General features: G+C 38.1%; 1 protein-coding gene across 2 annotated transcripts in view; it reads right to left on the bottom strand.

Annotated features, from left to right (window-relative positions):
• Positions 1-12,147, bottom strand: part of PRKDC (protein kinase, DNA-activated, catalytic subunit) — a 105,111-nt gene that overhangs the window by 34,483 nt on the left and 58,481 nt on the right. For both annotated transcript variants that reach the window (XM_072151948.1, XM_072151947.1), the window contains exons 45-55: positions 11,571-11,643; positions 11,047-11,195; positions 9,421-9,561; positions 9,083-9,202; positions 8,202-8,345; positions 7,939-8,090; positions 5,675-5,806; positions 3,187-3,298; positions 2,101-2,228; positions 1,872-2,021; positions 531-704 (exon numbers count right to left, since the gene is read on the bottom strand). In XM_072151948.1, the coding sequence (XP_072008049.1) occupies positions 531-704; positions 1,872-2,021; positions 2,101-2,228; positions 3,187-3,298; positions 5,675-5,806; positions 7,939-8,090; positions 8,202-8,345; positions 9,083-9,202; positions 9,421-9,561; positions 11,047-11,195; positions 11,571-11,643 (1,475 nt within the window). The remainder of the gene's footprint in view (positions 1-530; positions 705-1,871; positions 2,022-2,100; positions 2,229-3,186; positions 3,299-5,674; positions 5,807-7,938; positions 8,091-8,201; positions 8,346-9,082; positions 9,203-9,420; positions 9,562-11,046; positions 11,196-11,570; positions 11,644-12,147) is intronic.

The following is a 12,147-nucleotide window of genomic DNA, read 5'->3' as shown; positions in this document are numbered from 1 at the left end:
TTGCAACAAACTCTTACAGAGTATATTTGTAACAAACAAAAATACCTTTAATTAAATCACATAGAAACAGACTATGGTAAAAAAAAAATAAAAACACACATGAAATGTGAACATGTGTCCGGGGCAGTACGGCTAACCTATGACATGCTTGTCCCAGGTGATGCATCAAGACGTTTTTGCTGACACGCAGAAAGATGACAGCATCCAGAGGCAGGAAACTGTCCCGCCGACAGCACACTGCAATACTCTTCAATAATGAAGATAAGATGACTGCTGTTCACGCCATGCTCTCCTGCTGAGAGGGCAGCGCAAACAGCGACCATCCAGAGCTCCCACCTCCCCTAAATTTATTGTAGACTTGCACCCAGACAGCTGGGAACACTAGAACCATGTGCCACGGTTTTCTTCATTCCCCCAAGACGCTGCCCCTTGAAGAGTTTTCTGCCAAAGCGGAATACCCCTTTGAACATGATATATACAAATATGAAACAGCAGAGCAACAAGAGTGGAAGAATATAAGGTAATGTTACCTGTAATTGTCATAGATCCACATGAGAATATCATACATACGTTCCCGACAAACAGGAAAATTGTGAGAACTAAAGGTAGTTACGGATGGCAAAAGCTCCCGCAGCTCAGTTGGTTTCAGCTTGCCTAACAACTTGTATATTATATCCAGGCACACTCTCTGCCTTTCGTCATCTCTAAAAAGAAATGAAGAAGGAAAAAATCAAATGTAATCTTAAAATGTGGTAAAGAACAGCCCTCGTATAAACCTCTATCATTGGTATTGTGGCTTTTCACTCTCAAATATATAAAGCAAGAATATTATGAAAGAAAAGCTGATGCCAGAAGCTATACAATATAGTCATAAAAACTTAAAGTTTCCACCTTTGTGACGGATTGTACGTAACTGTATTCTAAAAGGGAATATTATTACTAAAACATTTCTATGTTGTTATTTTTCCTCCATGAATTTTCGAGTAACACACTGTAAAGTTTTCAATGCTTAAATTCTATTAGAAGCTGTACAGGCAGTCCCCGGGTTATGTACAGGATAGGTTCTGTAGGTTTGTTCTTAAGTTGAATTTGTATGTAAGTTGGAACTGTATATTTAATAATTGTAACTCCAGACAAATTTTTTTTGGTCTTTGTGACAATTGGATTTTAAAAATGTTGGATTGTCATAAGAACCAGGATTAACAAAAAAAAAAAAAACTTAATTGCAGACACCTTTAATAACAGTTATTGCTGTTTTTTGTAGCCTAGGGCTAGAGTACAGTAAATTATCAGAGGTCCGTTTGGAAGTAGGGGTCATCCGTAGGTCGGGTGTTCTTAAGTAGGGGACCACCTGTATATATTTTCTCTTATTTAAGCAAAATTATTCAAGCAAATATACATAATAATTCAAACATACTGCCATCTAAAAAGGAAACAGACTGAGCAGCAAAATGCTGCAAAAAAATTACATTGAGTATCGAAATGCTACAAGGAGAGATGAGTATGACTGGCAGGATGGTGGACTTTTAAACTTTCTTTCTGTGCAACAGAGCCGAAGCCTTTTTTGAGGGAGAAAAAAAGGAATTTGTTCTGCCTGGTGTAAGCTATAGGAACCTATCATCAAGTTGATAAAGGGAGCCCGTCTTCAGATTTTGACTTAGTTAGAGCTTATGGCTATTGCTTTGTCACCTATTTAAGAGCAGATACATAATGATAAATGCAAAATAGAACTGAAATGTGCAGTTTTACCTTAGTTACTGTCACACCCCAGGTAAACGCACAGTAATACATATCAAAGCCCGATAAAATCATAGCCGAAGAGAAGTACAGTAAGTACAAGGAACAGCTCATAGTTTTAGATGAAGTCTCACCGGTTGCTCATAATTTGCTTGAAATCCCTACTTGTAAGCTCGAGAAATAGGTCTTGTATTTCCTCAGCCCTGGACATTATTATTTCAAGGCACTGGGTTTTGAGAACTCCATGAAGTTTTGGCAACTGGTAGAGGACAATGTTCATAAACCTAAAATATAACCATAAAAACAAGGTCTAGAATATGTACAGAGTAATCCAACTATAAAGTACCTACAAGCTAGCTTTACCTGTCAGCAAACAGTGGAAAATTTTTCACTATTTTATTTAAGCACACAATGAACTTGTCTTCTTTATTGCTGGTGTGAAGAGATTTTAAAATTTTCTCTACATAAGCAAACACAGGTCCTTCAACGCCCTTAGTGAAGGAAAAAAAAACAAATAAAAAAAATAGATGCAACAGACAAATTTTATGCCAAACATTCACAATATGTCGGTCACAAGACACCTCCCATTTATTTCAACAAGGGAGTTTGCCATGGAATTTTCAGGCAGAAAGTCCAAGACATAATCTGCCATGTAGACTGTACTTTACCTAATTAACATCAATTAAATGGTCTGTAATCAAGACCACATATTGGGGCTCATTTACTATGGTCCCGCGGCCGCATTTCCGTTGGGTTTCCCGACTTTTCGGGGATCGTGCCGGGGATTGTGTTGCAGGTGATCGCATTGTGTTGCAATTGCGCCAGCTTTCACACAACATAAATCAGACCGTCGGACGATCTGACGGATTCGGACTACGCGCGGGATTTAACATTTACATTTGTGTCGCAAGCCATGCACTTACATGCACTGGTGAACTCCGGCGGACCTGATCGGGGGAGCGACACATGCAGGATATCGGGCGCATGATGTTCATGAATTGCGGCAGAGTTCATCCTCGTCGGACAGTCCGGATGGGGGATCGCGCAGGTACCGGGTAAGTAAATGTGCCCCATTATCTATATAATATGTGCATACTGCTGTTATTATGAGCACCCATTTCCTAAGGTCAACAATTGGACCATACTATTTAGAAGGGAAATCAATGATTGTATGACAAAGAAAGGACCAGGCTAAAACTTCTCAAACGAAGGATTATAAACTATGACCAAAAATAAAATTGAAGTCTTCAAGCTAAATGTGAAGGAGGGATCCCACTAGTTGAACCTCCACCATCTATAATCCAATGGATATGGCTTTAATAGCTGAGCATAGTTTATAGTAAAGTATAACATAGTAAAGAAAATACACCAGTTTTTAACAATACACACACTATGGCACAATATACACTACTAAACAGCACTATAGTGTTAAACAACGGCTTGACATACTTTCTCTTTTTCAGCAATATTTCGTAGAACAAGCCCCAGAACTTCAGCAGCTGCAGCATAAACTTCTTTAAATCTTGTTAATGTCATATTGTTAGCAAGTGAATGAAAATACCTAAACAGAGAATGGTTAGATTATTACCAAACTTTACATTTAATAACAATAAGCACTGTTCTGCATGGACTAGAAATTTTTGGGAATAGAATACCCCGCTCAAAACTAAAAAGAAGAAAAGAAATGGATAAAAGTTAGAGAAATAATCACATTTCTTATAGTTCTGGACCAAGTTTGGTCTTGTTTATGTGATAATTACTTTATGGGTTTTGTACAGCATCCCTGATCACAAGACAAAAGTCTGACAAATTTTCTGTGCAGCCTATGGTTTGTATAAAACTTGCAAAAATTATTACAATCGATGTCAAAGACTTAAAATGGTAAATTTACGCAATATATAAAACATCTAAAGGGCTGTCACCCATATGATATATTGCATTTTGGTGTACCGTATATACTCGAGTATAAGCCGACCCGAGTATAAGCCGAGACCCCTAATTTTACCAACAAAAACTAGTATACAGCCTGCCAGCCCCCAGTAGTATACAGCCTGCCAGCCCCCAGAAGAATACAGCAGCCCCCAGTAGTATACAGCAAGCCCCTAGTAGTATACAGCAGCCCCATGTAGTATACAGCAGCCCCATGTAGTATACAGCAGCCCCATGTAGTATACAGCAAGCCCCTAGTAGTATACAGCAGCCCCATGTAGTATACAGTGGATCACTTGTTCAAGCTAACCTGTAAAAGTTAATAAAAAATGTTAAAAACACTACATAAAATCATTTTTTAATAAAAAGAATTAATTAAATAAAGTTAAAAGTCCCCTAAACACAAATATTCCCTATACACATGCAATAAAGTGAAAAAACACAAAATCACCAAAAAACCCCACATATTTTGTATCGCCGCATCCGTAACAATCCGTACAATAACTCAGAAACATTATTGGACCCGCTCGGTGAACACCGTAAAAACAAAACCCGTAAAACACGCCAAAAATGTACATTTTTCATAAAATCTCTACACAAAAATGTTCTAAAAAGTGATCAAAAAAAGTTATGTGCGCCAAAATGGTACCACTGAAAAGAACAACTCAACTCGTAAAAAATAAGCCCAAAACTAGCTCTGTCGACCAAAAAATATTAAAGTTACATCTTCGAAAAGATGGCGATGCAAAAACAAATGAGATTTCCTCTATATTAGTTTTTATCCAGTAAAATTGTAAAAATAAATGAAAAACTGTATAAATGAGGTATCACCGTAATCGTAATCACATATAGAATAAAGATAATATAGTATTTTTAGTGTACGGTGTACGACCCCCAAAAAATACGAAAAAAAAGTAAACCAAAATTGACAATTTCCTTTTCACCCATACATTCAAGAGTTAATAAAATCTCATCAATAAGCTAATGACCCACGAAAATGAATTATTTGTAAAGTGCATCTCATGTCGCAAAAAATAAGCCCCTAATATGTCCAAATTACCAAAAAAATAAAGATTGTATAGCCAATAAAAAGGGACAATGCATAATCTGCTCTGAATGGCGCAGCTTCCCTTCGATGCCCTGGCGTGTGCCCATACAGCAGGTTACCACCACATATGGGGGATTGTTATACGCGGGAGGGATTGGGTATCAAATTTTGTGGAGCGTTTTGGTATTTTATCCACTGAGAATTTGTAAATTTTTTGAAAAACACATTCATTTAGCCAAAAAAGTTTAATTGTTTTACAGGGGTTAAAACAAAATCGGATACAATTTTGAAAGTAAAGTGTTAATAAACTTCATAAAAGTTGTTTTACATACGTTGAGGGGTGTAGTTTCTATAATGGGGTAATTTATGGGGTTTTCTTTTATTTAGGCCTCTCAAAGTGATTTAAAACCTGAGCAGGTACCTCAATAGCAGGATTTTGCGTTTTTTATGAAAATGTGAAAAATCGCACCTAACGTTCAAAGCCCCAGAACATCCTACAAAAATAAGAGGATGCCTAAAAAACCATGTCCACATAAATTAGACATTTAGTGAATGTTAGTTATTAAATTTTTTGCGGTTATTACTTTGTATGGAAAAAGTAGAACATTTTGAAGTTCGAAAATCAAGAATTTTTCCAAATTTTCACCAAACATCTGATTTTCTCATAAATAAATGCAAAACATAACACCAAAATTTTTCAACTAACATGAAGTACAAAGCGTCACAAGAAAACAATTTTAAAATCACTTGTATATGTTAAAGCGTTCCGAAGTTATAACCATTTATAGTGACACAGGGCAGATTTGAAAAAATGGGCCGTGTCAGGAAGGTGAAAAGTGGCTTCAGCGTTAAGGGGTTAAAAATTAAAGTGGGGGCACAAAAGAGCAAAAACCTTACTATAAAATGTATGGTAATTTTTTAACATTTTAATTGAGAATGAGAAGAAAAGAGGTTACTCACCTATCAGATGGTATTTCACATTTTGGGTCATATGGAGAGAAGTTATTAGCAACCACCAAACCCAGTAACTGAATCCCCACAGAATTGTCCTTTGTATTGGGGTCTGTGCCAGAAAAACCTTTATAAAGAAGTCTAAAATAAAAAAATAAATTGTTCCTGTAAGCAAATAATAAAAGTCTATAAAAGAATAAACCAGAAGACCCTAGCCTTGATGATGACAATGTTCTGTAAGTTCATACACTTTATCTAATAGTTGTGTGTGTATACAGGACTGTTATACTAACAAACAAGCTCTGCACTGTGCACCCAGGGCTGTGGAGTCTAAGTTGGTGACCATTGTGATGGTGTCAGAGAATTTATAAAATGGACCAAATCAGACTCCACAACTTTAACCCCTTAAGGACGCAGGGTATTTTTGCTAATTTCTCGCTCTCCATCTTCAAAAATCCATAACTTTTTCATTTTTCCGTGTACAGAGCTGTGTGAGGGCTTATTTTGTGCGTAACAAATTTTACTTTCCCATGATGTTATTTATTATTCCATGCCATGTAGTGGGAAGCCGCAAAAAAATTCCAAATGTGGAAAAATTGAAAAAAACTGCATGTGCGTCATGTTCTTGTGGGCTCAGTTTTTACGACTTTCACTCTGCGCTCCAAATAACAACTCTACTTTATTCTTTGGTTCGGTACAATCGCGGTGATACCAAATTTATACAGGTTTTATTGCGTTTTAATACATTTTCAAAAATTAAACGAATGTGTACAAAAAAGGAAAAAAATTTTTTGCCATCTTCCGACGCGAATAACTTTTTCATACTTTGGCGCATGGAGCTGTGTGAGGGGTCATTTTTTGCGAAATGAGCCGACGTTCTCATTGCTACCATTTTTAGGACTGTGCGACATTTGGATCATTTTTTATTACATTTTTTATGTCATCTAAAAAGGTGTAAAAGTCGCGTTTTGGACATTTGGGCGCCATTTGCCGTTCCGGAGGTCACCGCCGTCAATAACCGTTTTTATATTTTGATAGATCGGGCATTTTGGGACGCGGCGATACCTAATGTGTCTGTGATTTTTACTATTTATTATATTTTATATCAGTTCTAGGGAAAGGGGGGTGATTTGAACTTTTAATATTTTATTATTTTTTTACATTTTTTAAACTTTTTTTTTTCTTTTTTTTTCCACTATTTCTTAGACCATCTAGTGTAAATTAACCCTAGATGGTCTGATTGCTCCTGCCATATACTGCAATACTACTGTATTGCAGTATATGGCATTTCTGCTCACTATACATTACAATGAGCCACAGGCTCATTGTAATGAATATGCAGAAGCCATGTATCCTCGGGTCAAACGAAGACCCGAGGTTACCATGGCAACCGATCGCCGCCCCCCGATGACGTTCGGGGGAGCGGCGATCGGAGGTAAGATGGCGGCGCCCATGCGCCGCCAAATTTAAAGTGCCGCCGGCGACTTTGCCGGCGGCAAAGAAAAGGTTAACACCCGCGATCGGTGCAAGCACCGACCGCGGGTGATAGCGATGGGTCTTTGCTGCGATATGCAGCAAAGCCCATCTCTGTATGAAGAAGGCTCAGCCCGTGAGCCTTCTTCATACACCCTTCATAGCTCCGTGGCGGATATATCCGTCACGGAGCGTGAAGGGGTTAAAATAGATTAGTATAGTTGGATGAATGCAGTATGTGCATGAAATATTCTTTAAATGTCTTGTCTAGTCCTCTGCTAAGGATTCAGGTCTTTTATTGGTCCAACAGGTACATTGTCATATTGCTCAACCTTAAGGGGTTGCACCAGTACCCAGCAGCCTAGATGCACCAACAACCACTGTACATCACTCAATACCACTCAATGGCCCCAAATACTGCATTCAGCGCAGACAATACTGGAGCAGACCCCAGAGCTGATAGTAATAGTGAAGACCACAGAGCAGACAATGTTAATAATGCAGAGACCCCAGAGCAGACAATAATAATAATAATATAGACACCCAAAGCAGACAATTATTAATATTGGAGACCACAGATCAGAAAAAAAAAAAATCCTCTCCTTTCCTCACTGCTTTTCTGCTCCCTGCCACACTGCTGCAACTTTTCTCCTCCCTGTGCCGCACTGCTCTGTGTCCTGCGCTGGACCCAGAGATGAGCAGCACCAAAATAATTATTGTTATCATTTCAAACATTTATTGGACTATACTTTTCGGAAAGCTAATGGGGTAAAAATCCATACCACAAACACTATGCATACCTGTATGGGATACAAAGACAATCCTTCCAACACTCCAGCACTGTTTTAATGATCTCAAGATTGTGTCTATATACTGCTCGCTTTTCATGAAATGAATTGCTCATCAGAAATTCAAGCAGTCTGTTAGCCAAGATTTCATCCTTTGCAAGTCCCTTACAGGAAAAAAATAAATATATAGTTGCATTTAATAATCTTCCTTAGCATTAAATGACTTTTGCAATTATGATTATTTTCATTATTTTAAAACCTCAATTTCAACCTACATGTGGTGTAGCAACACTTGACCAAGAAAGCAGTGTCACAACAGTCTCTACAACCAAGTAGTGAATGCCTGTTCCCCCATTATTTCCGGACACAATCAGCTGTAAAATGGGTCCAATCCAAAATTTTGCATATGGACGGAAAACCTAAAATACAAAAAAAAGTGGGGGGCGGGGATTGGTCCTACTAACATATTTACATTTCACAAAGAAAAACACTGTCATACAAACTCATATTTCACATGTATAAATAGCAAAATAAAATATTAATCATGCAAAAGAAAATTAATATCTTGTGTATTCAAATTCTTTGTTATTTACATAATGAAGTTTACCTAGCCAAGCATTTTACTTGATGGACAAATCAGGATCAGGTTGTAAAGTGTTTTTCTGTGGTTTTCCTTTGGTTAAAGCAGAATTTCCAGGATGGGTCAATACAGAAAAGCATATTTCTACTATTTTGGAGTGCTTTATCTTGATGTAGTGTAATAATGTACTTGGTAACAAGGATAGAAAATTACATCAGTTGCGTGACACATTTTCAAGACTTTGAAGAAGCAAACTGTTCTATACTGTGCTTAGCAGCAGTTCACGCCATTTGGCTCACTATACTCTCCAGTGATCTGGACATGCTGTTAAAGTTTAGTATTGAAATTGTATTCGGCTGTTTACTTCCCCAGAGACCATGCACACACCCGATGCAACCCAACCCATCTGACGATTGTACAGGGAGTCCCATATTTCCTCTTAGATCATTGCAGTAGTTGGGGTAATTTGATTTACCAAAGTGAAGTATCACTTTGAAATTGACAACCATGATAGTATCACAAACAACTGTTCATGTGACATGGTTGAAATGACATAAAAGATGCCTTAAAACTTACTTCTTCAGAGTTAACAACAAGTTTGGAAACGAAAAGGCGTATGTTCAATGGTGTGGAGGGATTGCTGAGTTTAGCATGTAGAAAGGCCATCCATGGAGGTAGCTCTTGCGGCACGTTACCCTTAATACAAATAAAAAAAAGAAATGATAGAATGATATAAATGTAGTTCAGTGAAGTGGCATCATGTTCAAAAACGAGAAGTGTGTATTTCCAGAGATTCCTTTTTACCTATTTACCTATTTATCAAATAAATTAAAGATTACGGTACTTCCTAGGGGAACACAGTCCATTTTGTCACACAAGGCCTCATACTTCTTAAAACAAGCCTCCATCCATACCTCTTCTACTTTGGGCGTTATCTCATTGTGCTGCATGTGTTTGATAACGCCAGTAAAAGGCGCCATGCATTCATGCTGATTCAGTTCATCCATTTCAAACTCCATTACATCTGCTGGTGTCTGGACTTGAGGGCTGCGCTCCTGTCATTAGAATGTGGAATTATAAGATATTGTTCACCAGAAATTAATAACATTTTCATTTATGAAAGTGTTAATTTGTTGTTGTTTTTTTTTTTTTTTTTTTTTTGGTAAAACATTACAAAGTAAGTAACAAATACAATGTACACGCTTTCATGGCAGTTGTGACATGAGGTATGCTGCACCATGATATATTTTCATTTCTTTTAAAATAAAATGTTCTGATTCAGTAAAACTTTGAAAGGTGTAATTTGAAAATATTGCTCTGTTAAGGTAAAGAGGGGATGGGGGGGGGAGGTGTCTACTGGAATGTTTGGCGTTTCAAGCCAGGAAGGGTAGTCAGTGGGCCGGTCCTGTGAGATTACAATTGCAGCGCTCCTAGGGTGCCCTTTAGGAATGCATTGTTGTACCACGGAAGGGTTGTACCAGCTCTACTATTTCTGCTCTGTCCATATGTGATGTGATATATGCACCCCATTTGCGAAAGAAGATCCTAGCCTGTTTTTCTTTTTGACATATTTCCAGCCTGTCCATTTTGACCAAGAAACGCATTTGTGTGTTTACTTCTGCTAAAGTTGGAATATCTGGGGAAATCCAGTTTATCATGATAAACCGGAAGGAATGCATGCAGATCGAGTCGCTTTGGGGGTGAATCACCTTGTGTCTCATCCCCATCTTCTGCATTAAAAATTATAAGCACAGGGTCTAGCAGCAACTCTACTCTCCAGGACCTGAAAATGTGTTGTTTTTTTTAATTGATTCCCAAAAACGCTTGTATGCGCTCACATTGCCAGAGATCATGCCTCAAGTCTGTGCGCGGTGCGTTGCATTTAGGGCAGGCGATTATTCTCTCTGGATGTGCAGGTTTACTAGGCAGGTTAAACCCATTGTCCACGTGGTGTATAATTCTGAATAAGGTCTCTCTCCAATGTTCACTAAGGACACATGCCCTAACCTTCTCCCACCCTTTAAGAATGCTGTCAGTGATTTCTCTATCAGAGAATTTGGGGGCCCAGCAACTGCTCACTTGCTGTGATGTTTTATTTAATAAGGGTTTTTTTTATATCCCAATATAAGGTAGACAGGGTTCACATACTTTGGCCGGTCCGTAGCAATGATGTGAATGAGGTTTCAGAGGCTTCTCTTGTGATATCCCTGACTCGTGTGGATAGAAAATGATGTAGTTGGTGGTATGTGAAAGTAACACATCCTGTTAGGGAGTACTGGGTTGTGAGTTCCTGTTGTGTGAGACACCTGGGCTCTGAGTTTTGTAGAAGTTCGCCCACTGTTTGTATCCCCCCCCCTGCATTCCACGGTTGTATTATGTACCTTACCAGCGTAAAGTCACCATGCATCAATAACATCATATATTTGGATTGTTTTTGTTTTAAAGTATTCAATATTGGAGAAAATTAAATCCTTTACTTTACAAAAAATAGTGACTATAAAATATGATTACATTAATGCCAAAACAATTCATTGCCTCACCTTTATTCTTCTGCTCTTCTGAGACCTCCCCGGGTCCTGGGAGCTATACGAAAAACTCTGGACTCCGGTTGAGAAATCAAACTGACTCATTTCTTCACTCAGACTGCTATCTGCCATATAAGACTGTGACGATAAATACTGAGGCTCATCTTTAATGGAAGGCAAAATAAAAATAACAGTCTTATTACAAATGATGATAGATAAATACAGATTACCATTTCACAAGAGAATTTAACACCTTGTTAGCCTAAAACATTGTTAGCGTTTTCCACTATTAGTAATAACTCTGTTCACAAGTCTAATAATAACAGATGTATATTACTGGACTCTCCAGCTGTCTCTGGAAGTGAATATGTGCTGTTATCTGCTTTTTCCAATAAGTGTCTTTGATGAACATTTTTTTTTTTAATTACCTCAATGTGTATAACGAAGGCTGAACATCAATGGTAGAGAGGCTTTGATGTCAACTCATTGTACTTTCTAATTTGCTCAGGTTTCTAATTTGCCCAGGTGTTTACATTTACCTGGATCATCATTTGCTGCCTCTCTTACTTCCTTGCGTATAGCTAGATACTTTTTCTTTCTTTCCATTGGCACCTATAAATCCGAATCAATTTTTTTTGTTATTGTCTGGCACAAATATAATCACAAAAACAAGGTATAAGCGCAATTAGTATACAGCAGTAAAACAGGGGCTAAAGGCACATGCTAATGCTATGAAATGAGTCAGAGTGAGTCAGGCCAGCACGCCCCCTCCTTCTACCTTCCTGTAATGAACACACCTACTGTATCTTAAAACCACACCCCTTACTATGTTGTGGCTCCTGAAAGCTCATTTAGATTTTGCACATTGTGCAGTAATTCATTCTTCTCCAAGGGCAGGGCAGGGATAGAGCAACATCCCTTTCTCAGGGTAGGATATAAGTCCAATAGTATTAATGGATTGAGAAGAAGCAGCAGACCAGGGTGTTGTACACAGCCTGGACTCTGCTATGCTTGCCATGCAGAGGGAGAACTCTTAGTAAATGGCATACTTGGGGTGAGTAAGGTGTGGTTGTAAGATACAGGAGGCGTGTTTAGAGGAGGAGGAAGAAGGATGGT

Source organism: Engystomops pustulosus, chromosome 5 (assembly GCF_040894005.1).
Source record: "Engystomops pustulosus chromosome 5, aEngPut4.maternal, whole genome shotgun sequence".
Taxonomy (NCBI): Eukaryota; Metazoa; Chordata; class Amphibia; order Anura; family Leptodactylidae; genus Engystomops; species Engystomops pustulosus.
This window is presented reverse-complemented; position numbering and strand designations above follow the sequence as displayed.